This window comes from Seriola aureovittata, chromosome 4 (assembly GCF_021018895.1).
Source record: "Seriola aureovittata isolate HTS-2021-v1 ecotype China chromosome 4, ASM2101889v1, whole genome shotgun sequence".
In the NCBI taxonomy this organism is placed as follows: Eukaryota; Metazoa; Chordata; class Actinopteri; order Carangiformes; family Carangidae; genus Seriola; species Seriola aureovittata.
The window spans coordinates 23,161,877-23,176,978 of record NC_079367.1 but is presented as its reverse complement, the minus strand read 5'-3'; the positions used below and the strand labels follow the sequence as shown (position 1 = coordinate 23,176,978).

Here is a 15,102-nt window from a genome sequence, read left to right as displayed (position 1 = left end):
TTTGACATTTTTATGCCATACTATACTATGACATTTTTTGGCATTTTTATGCCTTACTATATTATGTCGTTTTATTCCTTATCATACTATGATGTTTTTATGACTGTTTATGCCTTAATATACTATGATGTTTTTTTGACGTTTCATGCCATACTATACTATGACATTTTTTTATAATTTCATGCCACAATAAACTTTAAGGTTTTTTGGCATTTTTATGCCTTACTATACTATGTCGTTTTATTCCTTATCATACTATGATGTTTTTATGACTGTTTATGCCTTAAAATACTGCAACGTTTTTTTGATGTTTTATGCCATACTATACTATGACGATTTTTCATAATTTTATGCCATACTATACTATGACATTTTTTGGCATTTTTATGCCTTACTATACTATGTCGTTTTATTCCTTATCATATTATGATGTTTTTATGACTGTTTATGCCTTAATATACTATGATGTTTTTTTGACGTTTTATGCCATACTATACTATGACGATTTTTCATAATTTTATGCCATACTATACTATGACATTTTTTGGCATTTTTATGCCTTACTATACTATGTCGTTTTATTCCTTATCATACTATGATGTTTTTATGACTGTTTATGCCTTAAAATACTATGATGTTTTTTTGACGTTTTATGCCATACTATACTATGACATTTTTTTATAATTTCATGCCACAATAAACTTTAAGGTTTTTTGGTTTTTTTATGCCTTACTATACTGTCGTTTTATTCCTTATCATACTATGATGTTTTTATGACTGTTTATGCCTTAAAATACTGCAACGTTTTTTTGATGTTTTATGCCATACTATACTATGACGATTTTTCATAATTTTATGCCATACTATACTATGACATTTTTTTATAATTTCATGCCACAATAAACTTTAAGGTTTTTTGGCATTTTTATGCCTTACTATACTATGTCGTTTTATTCCTTATCATACTATGATGTTTTTATGCCCGTTTATGCCTTAAAATACTATGATGTTTTTTTGACATTTTATGCCATACTATACTATGACATTTTTGGCATTTTTATGCCTTACTATACTATGTCGTTTTATTCCTTATCATACTATGATGTTTTTATGACTGTTTATGCCTTAAAATACTATGATGTTTTTTTGACGTTTTATGCCATACTATACTATGGCGATTTTTCATAATTTTATGCCATACTATATCATGACATTTTTTGGCATTTTTATGCCTTCCTATACTATGTCGTTTTATTCCTTATCATACTATGATGTTTTTATGACTGTTTATGCCTTAAAATACTATGATGTTTTTTTGACGTTTTATGCCATACTATACTATGACATTTTTTTATAATTTCATGCCACAATAAACTTTAAGGTTTTTTGGCATTTTTATGCCTTCCTATACTATGTCGTTTTATTCCTTATCATACTATGATGTTTTTATGACTGTTTATGCCTTAAAATACTATGATGTTTTTTTGACGTTTTATGCCATACTATACTATGACATTTTTTTATAATTTCATGCCACAATAAACTTTAAGGTTTTTTGGCATTTTTATGCCTTACTATACTATGTCGTTTTATTCCTTATCATACTATGATGTTTTTATGACTGTTTATGCCTTAAAACACTATAATATTTTTTGATGTTTTATGCCATACAATACTATGATGCTTTTTGACATTTTTATGCCATACTATACTATGACATTTTTTGGCATTTTTATGCCTTACTATACTATGTCGTTTTATTCCTTATCATATTATGATGTTTTTATGACTGTTTATGCCTTAATATACTATGATGTTTTTTTGACGTTTTATGCCATACTATACTATGACATTTGTTTATAATTTCATGCCACAATAAACTTTAAGGTTTTTTGGTTTTTTTATGCCTTACTCTACTATTTTGTTTTATTCCTTATCATTATATGATGTTTTTATGACTGTTTATGCCTTAAAACACTATAATATTTTTTGACATTTTATGCCATACAATACTATGATGCTTTTTGACATTTTTATGCCATACTATACTATGACATTTTTTGGCATTTTTATGCCTTACTATATTATGTCGTTTTATTCCTTATCATACTATGATGTTTTAATGACTGTTTATGCCTTAAAATACTATGATGTTTTTTTGATGTTTCATGCCATACTATACTATGACATTTTTTTATAATTTCATGCCACAATAAACTTTAAGGTTTTTTGGCATTTTTATGCCTTACTATACTATGTCGTTTTATTCCTTATCATACTATGACGTTTTTATGACTGTTTATGCCTTAAAATACTATGATGTTTTTTTGACGTTTTATGCCATACTATACTATAACGATTTTTCATAATTTTATGCCATACTATACTATGACATTTTTTGGCATTTTTATGCCTTACTATACTATGTCGTTTTATTCCTTATCATACTATGATGTTTTTATGACTGTTTATGCCTAATATACTATGATGTTTTTTGGACGTTTTATGCCATACTATACTATGACATTTTTTTTATAATTTCATGCCACAATAAACTTTAAGGTTTTTTGGTTTTTTTATGCCTTACTCTACTATTTTGTTTCATTCCTTATCATTATATGATGTTTTTATGCCCGTTTATGCTTTAAAATACTATGATGTTTTTATGACTGTTTATGCCTTAAAATACTATGATGTTTTTTTACAATTTCATACCACAATAAACTTGAAGGTTTTTTGGCATTTTTATGCCTTACTCTACTGTTTTTTTTTATTCCTTACCATATTATGGCAGTTTTTATGACCGTTTATGCTTAAAAATACTATGATTTTTTTTTTACTGTTACTATACTATGTCGTTTTATTCCTTATAATACTATGATGTTTTTATGACCGTTTATGCCTTAAAATACCATGATCTTTTTTTGACGTTTTAAGGCATAAAAAGTCATGGTTTAGTAAGGTAGAAAAACGTCAAAAACGTCATGGTATAGTGAAGCATCAAAACGTCACAGTATAGTGAGGCATTAAAAGTCATAATATAGTAAAACCCCTTACAGAAAGGCTCCATGCCATTCCAACCCAGATCCTTCTGATAGTAAGGCAGCAGTTCTAACCACTGTACTACCATGAAATCATAAAATAGTTTAGTGTAGTAAGGCCTTAAAACATAAAAAAACATCCCAGTATAGTGAGGCATAAAAACATCAATAAAAGGTCATGGTATAGTAAAGTATAAAAACTTCAAAAATTTCATAAAAATGTAAGACATAAAAATTCTAAAAAACATAGTATACTAAGGCATTAAAAGTCATGGTATGAGGTATAAAAACGTAAAAAATGTCATAGTATAGTAAGACATAAAAACATCAAAAAATGTCATAGTATAGTAAGGCACAAAAAGTCATGGTTTAGCAAGGTAAAAAAGGGTAGAAAAACATAGTATAGTGAGGCATAAAAACGTCAGAGAATAGTATGGCATAAAAAGGTCATAGTATAGTAAAACTCCTTACCTTCTTATTGTAAGGCAGCAGCTCTAACCACTGCACTACCATGAAATCACAAAATAAAGTTCAGTGTAATTAGGCCTAAATACGTCAAAAAACATCACAGTATAGTAAGACATAAAAATGTCAAAATGTCATAGTATAGTATGGCATAAAAACGTCAAAATGTCATAGTATAGTATGGCATAAAAACGTCAAAAAACATCGTATACTAAGGGATAAAAAGTCATGGTATGAGGTATAATAACATCAAAAATGTCAAAACGTCATAGTATAGTAAGGCATAAAAATGTCATTATTGTACTTAGGCATAAAAACATAAAAAAATGTCATAGTATACTAAGGCATAACCTCAAAACACCTAAGGCATAAAAAGTCATGGTTTAGTAAGGTAGAAAAACGTCAAAAACGTCATGGTATAGTGAGGCATCAAAACGTCATAGTATAGTGAGGCATTAAAAGTCATAATATAGTAAAACTCCTTACAGAAAGGCTCCATGCCCATGATTTGAACCCAGAACCTTCTCATAGTAAGGCAGCAGTTCTAACCACTGTACTACCATGAAATCATAAAATAGTTTAGTGTAGTAAGGCCTTAAAACATCAAAAAACATCCCAGTATAGTGAGGCATAAAAACATCAATAAAAGGTCATGGTATAGTAAAGTATAAAAACTTCAAAAATTTCATAAAAATGTAAGACATAAAAATTCTAAAAAACATAGTATACTAAGGCATTAAAAGTCATGGTATGAGGTATAAAAACGTAAAAAATGTCATAGTATAGTAAGACATAAAAACATCAAAAAATGTCATAGTATAGTAAGGCACAAAAAGTCATGGTTTAGCAAGGTAAAAAAGGGTAGAAAAACATAGTATAGTGAGGCATAAAAACGTCAGAGAATAGTATGGCATAAAAAGGTCATAGTATAGTAAAACTCCTTACCTTCTTATTGTAAGGCAGCAGCTCTAACCACTGCACTACCATGAAATCACAAAATAAAGTTCAGTGTAATTAGGCCTAAATACGTCAAAAAACATCACAGTATAGTAAGACATAAAAATGTCAAAATGTCATAGTATAGTATGGCATAAAAACGTCAAAATGTCATAGTATAGTATGGCATAAAAACGTCAAAAAACATCGTATACTAAGGGATAAAAAGTCATGGTATGAGGTATAATAACATCAAAAATGTCAAAACGTCATAGTATAGTAAGGCATAAAAATGTCATTATTGTACTTAGGCATAAAAACATAAAAAAATGTCATAGTATACTAAGGCATAACCTCAAAACACCTAAGGCATAAAAAGTCATGGTTTAGTAAGGTAGAAAAACGTCAAAAACGTCATGGTATAGTGAGGCATCAAAACGTCATAGTATAGTGAGGCATTAAAAGTCATAATATAGTAAAACTCCTTACAGAAAGGCTCCATGCCCATGATTTGAACCCAGAACCTTCTCATAGTAAGGCAGCAGTTCTAACCACTGTACTACCATGAAATCATAAAATAGTTTAGTGTAGTAAGGCCTTAAAACATTAAAAAAAAACATCACAGTATAGTGAGGCATAAAAACATCAATAAAAAGTCATGGTATAGTAAAGTATAAAAACGTCAACTGTCATAGTATAGTAAGACAAAAAAATTGTCAAAAACATCATAGTACAGTAAACATAACGATACCGATAACCGGAAAATGCTGAATATTACCGCCGATAATTGGTCGATCCGTAGTTCACACTAAAATTAAATGAAACATGCCAACAAATTTCATCACATATCTAAGCATCCTCTGCTTACCTTACCAGGCTGTGCCATTAGTCACAGTGCAGAGTTCAGTTTAGTTTAATTGTTTAAGAACTAGGCCTCTGTTTTGGGCTGGAGGGGATTTGGCCAGTGGCTGCGAAATGCAGCTCCACTGTTCAGACTTTCTAACCTCTCTTGACTGCCAGGGTCACATGATGACGTCAGGCTTATAGCCCCAGAGCAAACACTGTCGCCTCTCCGACCGCCATCCAGGCACCCATGACATGACTCCTGACAAATCTTTCAAAATACAAACATTAAGGAAAAACATGCTGCTGACCTGACGATAGGTTTGCGCAGTGCGACTACTACTTGTGTTGACTATTTATCCAAAATAAGTGCATTTGTAGAAGATACCCCTGTAATTTTTGTCTCTATGGCAACTGCAGGGTCTATTTAAAGGAAAAGGATGGTGGATATTCCACTAACTAAAATATACACTGACAACCATGAAACACAGGCAACACAAGGCTTTTTTACCTCAGCCTACACATAAAGTACAACACTGAAGACATGTGGGAACAGTTAGATGCGCATGCACACAAGCATACATGGATTCAGACAGGAGCCCACGCATACATACAGTCAGCACAGTCAAGTATGTAAACACACAAGCCCACACAATGATTCTCTAGAGCTAAATACAGCCAACTTCATGCACTGTCTCATCATAAACTGTTTTACTTCAGGTCTTAAAAATCTTTGTTTGCTTCTCTTTATCTAAACTTCCTTATCCAATAAGAGATAATATACCTAGATTCACCTCATCGGGAACATTGTTAAAACAGTAAATGTGAATGTATGTGATGAGTGGGAGACATTTCATTAAGATGGCTCTCTGTATAAACTAACAGTCTCTCTCAGTGGCCTACCACACCATTACTACTGTACTAACTGCCTGTTCTTACCTCTGATCATGTGATAGATCCATGGCTCGGATGCCAGCGTCGCAGCCTGGGTAGATGTAGAGCTGTTTGAAGTCACATGCCTGCCACACCTCCACCACGCCGTTGTCCCCGCCTGTCACCAGGTTGTGGCCATCACTGCTCAGGAGAATAGCCTACAGGACAATCAGAGATTCAACATGTCACCTCCAACTTAAATTTTACTGTCTGGTCCAGGGAAAGTTCTCTCTGTTTTCCTGGCCTTTTGACAACATTGTGAACCTTTTTATTTTTGTTTTTTTCTACTTTCGTATTCAAAAAACCATCATTAAACATCCTTCAGCACATTACCATGACATTATCCAAACTGAAAACCCCCAGGCAATCACTAGAATTGCGATGTTTTAGCAAAATGAGGCAGTATCTGAATCAGTGCTGAACTTATAGTGACTCACTATTTCGTTGTCTGAAGTATTTAAGACTTCAGATGATCAAAGATACATCCAAATCTTTCATGGAGTAGACTGGTGTCAAAGGGTCGGCTTACCCTAGTGGAATCATTGACCTCCATCTGTGCCAGCAGTTTTCCATTAATGCTGAAGTTGCAGAAGCGGCCCCTCTCGTAGTAGATGATGCAGTGGCCCTCGCTGGACACTGAGATAAGCCGTGGGCACTGATAGTGGTCTGGCCCCTCCAGAGCCCGCAGCAGGTCCCCAGTGATGGTGTGGACCAGACATGGACCCTCTGTCAAACCAAAACAGACACAAACACAAAGTGTGAACAAATATATCTGTTATTCTAGACAGTGTAATTTCTACAGTACGACTAAACACGCTCAGAGTGGTGCGACCATTTCCTGTGAGTCATTTGCTTATTGTTTGGCTGGACACACATGCAGGTCTAAACTGTTCATTGAAATGAATACCTGTTTGTCTATGTAGGTTGGTAATAACTTGGTAACATACAGTACTTCATGTGTGCCAATACACCTGTTTAAAGAATGTCCCTGACTCCTCTTTTCTCTCTGCCCTATATGTCAATATTATCAAACACAGAAGCATACTGACCTTTGGCTCCGCTGATGACCAGGCCCAGCTCTGCACAGACTGACACACACACAACTTCTTGGTCGTGACCTGTCAGAACTGCTCTTGGGGCTGGGTAGTCACCTATAAGATGACAGATACAAAACATCCTAAAACAAATGACTTTTTTAAATTAATTGAATGTATTGTCTGTCTCTGAAAACATCACCTAAATACCACTATACCCTCATTAGGCAATGAAATCATGTGAACACAAGCACAGTGATTGTGTCACACATCTGCTAGCAGGGAGGTCTTTTTGAATTGTCATGTAAATGCAGGAATGCCCAGTGATGGCAGCCCAACCACTTGATTTCATCCTGTGTGTCACATGATTGATGATGGCCTGGGGAGAGGTTAGTGAGGGGAGGTTCACAACACCTGGAGCCGACCTTGTGTACTGCCAGAATGGTGCCTCAATATGAAAGCAGCAGGCTTTCTGAAATGCTCTGGTCACCAATAGTAAAACCTCATAGTTTTCCTAAATACTACTGGGGGAGTTACTTTTCATTAGTTAATCAATCATTTTGACAATGACATACTTTAGGGGCGTACAAAGAGTTGAACCCATTTAATAGATTGTTAAATTAATGTAATCAGTGGAAATGATCTGTATTTAACAACAAACATAGACACAGAAAGGAATTCTGGTTCACCTGAAAAATAATGCTTTAGGCATTTTAACCATTTAATTAGCATTTTTTATATAATTTTCACATTTTGCTGTTATATATTTTTGAAAATTAAACAATTCTACTAATTGAGTGGGTTGTTAATAAAATTATCAACTTTCAGCCCAATGGTGATGGTAAACTCATGTAAAACTGAATGAAAACTGATCACTGAATATGTGTATTAGGTGGCTGTTGGTGTGTTCACTTGTGACAGCCAATTCCATAAAGTTTCTCTATCAACCTAGGTGACTGTAACATCCTGATAGATGATGTGGATGTGTCAGACTCTTCTCCTCTCTTAGCCCCCCCCCCCCATCATCTTCTCCAGCTTGGCATATCGCAGCTGCAGTGGTCCAGTCAGTTAGCTGGACTGTGATCGATGCAGCATGGTCCCTTAGAGACTAGGACCTGACCAGTGCTGTCAGTCCCAGCACCCGCTGCTGAGGGGGGCTGAATAGGACAAGTGTCAGAAAAAGCCTCCTGGGAGAAAAAGGGACCTAGTGCAGCTCACCTACCCGACAAAAGATTCAATCACCCTGTACCACATTACCCCCCCCCCCTCTCTGAGCCCATGGGACAAGCCAGATTCAGCCACCACAATTACCCGGTGCAAATATCCCCTCGGACCTGTGTGATGGGCCAAGTCTGAGAGACAGGGCCATGATTGAGCTGGAAGTTATTTTAATTATTATACATTTCAGACACGTGCAGCCTTTTGGGGCGTGGGTGAAATCAATTTCTTGGGCACACCACATCTGCAGGATGAGGGAGCAGCAATCCAGCAGGCTGCTGCGACATATTCACACAACCTTCAACCAGCATTATAGAAAATATAATAGGCATGAAATCACCAGAATGAGACTCCTGAAAAAGATTGTTCAATTAATAAGCCAGTAAGTAAGAGAATAAAGAGGACTTTGGTGCTCTGTGTTCTTTATGACATTAATTTGAGGGTTTCAAGAGTGAAGATATGAAAAGGTGGTACCGGTTTATCCCTGTGGTTCCTTGCAAATGCCTGCCACCTATATTTGAACAGGACTGATTTTGGCTGGCTGCAGAGATTTAAATAAAGCTGTGTCAAGAATACTGGCAGTCAGGAGTTTTTAGCTGATTCCGAGTCATTTTCCACTGCACTGTCTCTGTTCCTTCATAAACAAACTCCAGGCTCCAAAATCTCTGGTGCTGTGCATTCTTTAACCAGATTTGATTATTTTCTGGCATCATGATATATTGATGAGATATTAATAAGAGATTGAAAGTGATTGATTGAATGAAAATACATCCTGTCTTTTGTTTCTAGAGATGAGGTGTGTAGCTTCCTTGCCTTTTGTCCGTTGAAGATGCATTGTAAGCCCTAGCAGCGTGAATATCAGGGGAATACTCTTTTCCTGCTGCAGTAACACAAGTGCTATTGCCCCTTGCTAATTGGAGGCAACCAAGCTGAAATTCTTAATTAACTGTCAGAGCCTCAGTGAAGTTAATTAGAGAACACTTGCAACTAATCTGGAGCTCCTTGAATCTGTGACAATTGGAAACACAAGACCCTCTAGCACACACAAAGTATTGTCGGCCAGAAATATAATACAAACACAATCTCTTCTTCATCTTGAGTTTTTCCATTCCATACCATATATGGCACTCCTGGCTTCTACAGTACCGTAACGACCACTTCCCCTACCCTGATGGATTGTTTTGAACACAGACAATCAGTGAGAATGAGCAACTAAATGAACTGAGCAGCAGAAATCACATGCTGGCGTTTACCATTTTGAATGCCAAGACATCTGGAGTCCTCTACTCAAGCACGGCTCAACACAATGAAGTACACATCAAATTAATACATCACAGCTATAGTGCTGATGAATGATCCTTTTCCTCACTGTCCACATCATGTGATTTCTAGGGTAGAATGTCTTTTTCCTCGTTGTGATCAAAGACTTACTTACTGTGTAACTTAAAAAAAACACTAACAATAGAGTAATGCACTTTTTTTAGGCTTCACTTGATAGGTGAAATACTAGTGTAAAAATATGCCTTGAACTCTGTCTAGAGGGCAATGCTACTGCATCCATGTGTGCATGGAACATGTATACGTTTACTCACTGTTATTCGGGTTGTCGCCAATAATATGGTGCCGCCCACTCCAGTACCACAGCAGCAGGGTTGCATCCCTGGACCCAGAGACAATGTAGCAGTCTCCTCCAATGTAAGATTCTGACCTGGCCAGACATGTCACAACATCCCAGTGGCCAAAAACTATCTGCGTCAGCTTGCCTGAAGGGGATAAAGGTACATACATCATTTCAGTGCTAGCAAAAAATTGCTGGTAAGACCCAGAAGTGCAAAAACTACTGCAAGTAGTGTATTCAAATCTATGCTGACTGTAGAGAAGGGGGAATTATATCAATTAGTGAATAGAGTATTTTCAAGTTAAATCAATGGTTCCCAGCTTCAAAAGTTTGTGACCTCTTAAAATGAAAAAAATGCCTACTTGTGAGCCCAATCAATTATGGTCTTAGTGTGGAGTGAGTTCACCAGTTTTCTCTCTCAATTTTCTTATCTTTTCAATCTTCTTGCAAACCCTAATATTCATCCTGGGACCCGTTCTTGAACCCCAAGTTTGGAATCAATTCATTAAATGGCGCTTGTCAAATATGTTTAAACAGGTATCTTGCTGACGTTATAATCTTGCTCCCACTGAATCATTATTAATTCAAAGGAAATTAGAAAAAATACTAAGTAATAAAATAAGTTCCACTGTATTATAAGTATAGTCATCCTTTTTTCTACAAGGCTTGTCAGGAGAGAGCAGTGACAGTACTGTATTATTCCCATCATAGCGCTGAGTCCTCCACACATCAGTGCACACCTCTATAGGAAATAGAGTTTACACTGTAACCTACCTGTCTCGGAGGAGTACACACGAAAGCTCTTGTCCCAGAAGCCACACACCAGGATGTAGCGGTTGTCAGCTGTCACCACAAAACACTGTGTGGTGATTTGGATGCTCTGGTCCACTAGGTCTGTGATCTGACGCTTGTTGCTCCCAGTATTGTTGGCTACAAAGAAAAAAAAAAACAAAACAAAACAAAAAAAAACGGAAAGCCAGAGGACGTGTCAATGAGTGAGCAATTTTTTAGGTCATTAGTTAAACTAACACAGACATAAAAGTCAGTAGTGCCTGTTTTGTTGGCTGATGCTGCATTTCCATTCAAAAGCATGAAGCTTACTCACCAACCAGAGAGTCCATCTCTATGGGTAAGTGATGGGCCTGCTCCAGAGAGTAGCCTGGTGCTCCTCGGAGACCTGGATTCAGACAGAGATACATAAGGAAATGAATCATTAAGACTATTTCAAAACAATGCACATGTGCATTTTACACACACACACACACACACACACACACACACACACACACACACACACACACACACACACACACACACACACACACACACACACACACACACACCACACACACACACACACACACACACACACACACACACACACACACACACACACACACACACACACACAACACACACACACACACACACACACACACACACACACACACACACACACACACACACACACACACAACACACACACACACACACACACACACACACACACACACACACACACACACACACACACACACACACACACACACACACACACACACACACACACACACACACACACACACACACACACACACACACACACACACAACACACACACACACACACACACACACACACACACACAACACACACACACACACACACACACACACACACAACACACACACACACACACACACACACACACACACACACACACACACACACCTGTTCTCTTTTGAGAGCCAAGTTAATTCATAATCTCTTCCAGGGGATGGAAGTCTTGGAGGTCCATCAGAAAGATTTCCATCTGTCTTACTGGGCTGTTTTTTTGCAGTGTCAAACTGAATGGAGACATTTTATCCATGCGAGAGAGTATCTGGAGCCAGTTTTGACACAGCAACATGCCTGAAAATATGGAGGCCTTATTATCTTCATTATTCTGAAAACCCAAACCACATTTCCCTCCTCTCCGACAGGATGGCAAGGGTGCTGCAGCTGTGTTCATTAGTGTGGGAGCAGCCAGAGCAGCCACACAGTGCGGACTCTTTGGTCCTGAGCTCAGTGTGTTTCTACAGTGACAGATGGGGACGTGTGAGGAGAATGTGGTGCAGTTGTGGCCTAATTTCCTAGTAACCATTGCTTTGGCCCTCTGACCCTGAGGTGAGGCTGATTCTCAGGGAGGGGCTCTGTGGGTAATGTTGTTCACACATGTCTGAAAAGAAACATGTGGAAACACTCATGGTCAGCTTACCTGGGAGGTGCTAGCCTCTCACGTAGTTGGCTGGCAACAGCTCTATTAAGAGCAGTGAGCACGTTTGTGTGTGATGGTGATGAAGTGATTTTACAGGGCCACTGCTGTGGCAGGTATCACATGTGGCATGGCACACTTTTTTTTTTTTTTTCACAAGGGCATATGTGTATGTTTGAACATATCACCTTCCACATAAGTTGAGCTCCACTCACCAACGGTGTTGTGCCAACGGTTGACAGCAAATAGGCGGCTGCAGGTGACGGTGACCACAGCAGGTACGTTGAGATGTGGCAGGGTGTTGGCGGCCACGTGGGTTACAGGCGAATTGGATGGAAACTTCAAAACCATGATGACGTCCTGCTGCATCTGGTCCTTGAACATGAGAGGACTCTGTGGAAGGAAACACTATTGAGTAGAAGAGAGAAAAGACGGAGTGTGTAGGAGGATGGAGGGGTGTGTTGGTGGGAGAGGAACACGGGTACAGGAAAGAGGAGCAGGAAGAGGAACGGGAAGTAGCAGGAAGCCAAGGGATGGATGGATAAGATGAAAATAAGAGGTATGAAAAGATGGGAGAAAAAGAATGGAAAGAGGTAATTAGTGTGGAGGTTGGAGGAAAAAGTAGGTTCAGACACAGAGGAGAGCTTCATGCACTGTACCCTCCAGACAGTACAGTCAGACAAGGGACTGGTCAAACAGGGGTAAGACATGGAAAACTGGAATGGAGTAGGCTGTACATATGAGATGGTGCATACATGATACATATGTATCAGAAAGATTCAGGCTTGTCCACAAAGAAGCATTAAAAAAAGATTGCATGAGTTTTCCCTTCTCTCCCCACTAAATTCCAACGCAACCTTTACAACCCTGGCTCAAATTACATACACGTGTAGTGTGAGTACAAGCAATACAGGAGACGGTAATACTGACAATACTGTGAGACTTCAGCTCTCATCTCATTCTTAGTACTGGAGGCTTTTGACAGAAGTGGACAGAAGTGGATGAAAACATTCACATCTGTTGCAAAAGTAGAAAACTGAACTAAAAGGTCTCAGAGGGATCTGCCTTATAACGTTTCTTGTAGAGAGAGAGAGAAACAGAGAGAGCCATGTGGGGATAATGAGGGCTAGGCTGGCTATTACATGGATTAGACAGAGAAGAGCAGCTTACAGCATAAAGAGGGGAGGTACTAGGCCAGTAGGGAGCACTCTTCCCTTTACACCACACTGCTAGTAGGCAGTAGCAGCTATACAACAGTGCAGACAACTGGCTCTGAAAATTTGTTGTTATATTGCGGGTCTGACCTACATGAGGTTGAGACTTCTGAAATATTTATCTTTGGTTATAAAAGAGGGGACTGAAGGAAATCAGGGACATCATTTCAATCTTGCGCCTACCTACAAACACAGGCAAACTAACACACGCCATCCAGGCTTACAAAGGTCCACACATACTGCTTCACACACACCACTACCAGAGGTGCAGAGAATTTTCCCAGTATGCTCATTGCTCTCACCAGGTGCATGGCGGAGCTGCGTGGAGGATGTGGCTCAATAAGCAACTGAGATGGCGTCTGTCCAAAGCTCTGGATCTGCGCCTCTGTGGCCTGCGGGAGAGAGAGAAGGGAGAAGGAGAGAGAGAGCGGCTGTCACAATCAATATGCATCAAAGTGATGGGTCAATGCGTTACTTGACAATGCAAGCAAATCCTAACTCAGCCGTGCCTCTGAGGAAGGGGGGGGAGGGGGGGGGGGGTGTAAAGGGAAAGGGGTGCACTCCCAATCCGCCTTGGTGCTCCCCCTTCCCCCCTCAGCCTGCAGAGTCATCCAAGTGTTAGTATGGAAGAGACAAGCCTTTTCCTATTAACATGCTTCAGTTAACCATTCCCATTTCCAGGCGCAGGGGCCCCCACTGCACAAACGTTAACCTGGAGTGACATCCAGCTAGGACTGCAGCAGGCCGGCCTGCTTTCAGATGTTATTGTGCTTGAAACAAAGGCAAAAAGCACGTGTATGCACACACATATGTATGGAACAGAGGCACAAAATCACACAAGCAGACTATGGTTATTTGGGTAAGGGTACCTTGATGAAGGGTGATTTATGGGTTGTAAACTATGAGCATGGATGCTTGTGACTGAGAAGGAAAAAAAAACAGCACAAGTCACACTCTGGGGAAAAACAGCACAACACTAGAGGAATCAAGAATTTACTATTATTAGAAAATATCTTCCACTTAAATAGACAAAAGATCTCCTTTGCTTCTAGTGAGAGAGAAAAAAAAAAAAAAAAAAAAAACAAGCAGTAAGAGCCGCTGAGCTTGACTGAAAGTGGGGCACTCCACGGTGGGAGTGATTGATGTGACTGGAGCCACTTCCACCATCAGAGGGGAGCTTGTAGACGTCCGTCAATGCCACTGTGCACAATGGAACATACATCGCTCAGCCTTTCGCCCGCCCTTCTGACTGCCTGGGTGACTAGCCCTCATTTTCCTCCGCCTGTACACACCACTCACTATCAAAAGGACCCATTGGGTAGCACATGCCACAGTGGGAGATGTGGCACGGGAAGTTTGGAGGTGATACTGAATTAGGACAGGCCACCTGCAAGCCAAACAGTCACCCCCAATACCCCCTGGTCACTTCCTATCTTCCGCAGCACCAAAAAAGGCGCTGTCCACACGGTTGAGCGCTGTCGCACAGCAGTGAAAGTTTCATGTGAGTTGCTGAGCACATTTGGCAACCATTAAGTGTTAGTCAGTA

The 15,102-nt window shown here is 38.7% G+C and overlaps 1 protein-coding gene across 9 annotated transcripts in view; it reads right to left on the bottom strand.

The window, feature by feature from the left end:
• The window catches only part of LOC130167891 (neurobeachin-like), a 218,580-nt gene that overhangs the window by 19,654 nt on the left and 183,824 nt on the right, over positions 1 to 15,102 (bottom strand). For 6 of the 9 annotated variants that reach the window (XM_056374417.1, XM_056374421.1, XM_056374420.1 and 3 more), the window contains 8 exons: positions 13,859 to 13,948; positions 12,558 to 12,750; positions 11,194 to 11,265; positions 10,863 to 11,018; positions 10,063 to 10,233; positions 7,268 to 7,369; positions 6,748 to 6,944; positions 6,225 to 6,376 (listed from right to left, as the gene is read on the bottom strand). In XM_056374417.1, coding sequence (XP_056230392.1) covers positions 6,225 to 6,376; positions 6,748 to 6,944; positions 7,268 to 7,369; positions 10,063 to 10,233; positions 10,863 to 11,018; positions 11,194 to 11,265; positions 12,558 to 12,750; positions 13,859 to 13,948 — 1,133 coding nt within the window. The remainder of the gene's footprint in view (positions 1 to 6,224; positions 6,377 to 6,747; positions 6,945 to 7,267; positions 7,370 to 10,062; positions 10,234 to 10,862; positions 11,019 to 11,193; positions 11,266 to 12,557; positions 12,751 to 13,858; positions 13,949 to 15,102) is intronic. The other 3 variants (XM_056374418.1, XM_056374422.1, XM_056374425.1) reach the window with 1 other exon arrangement.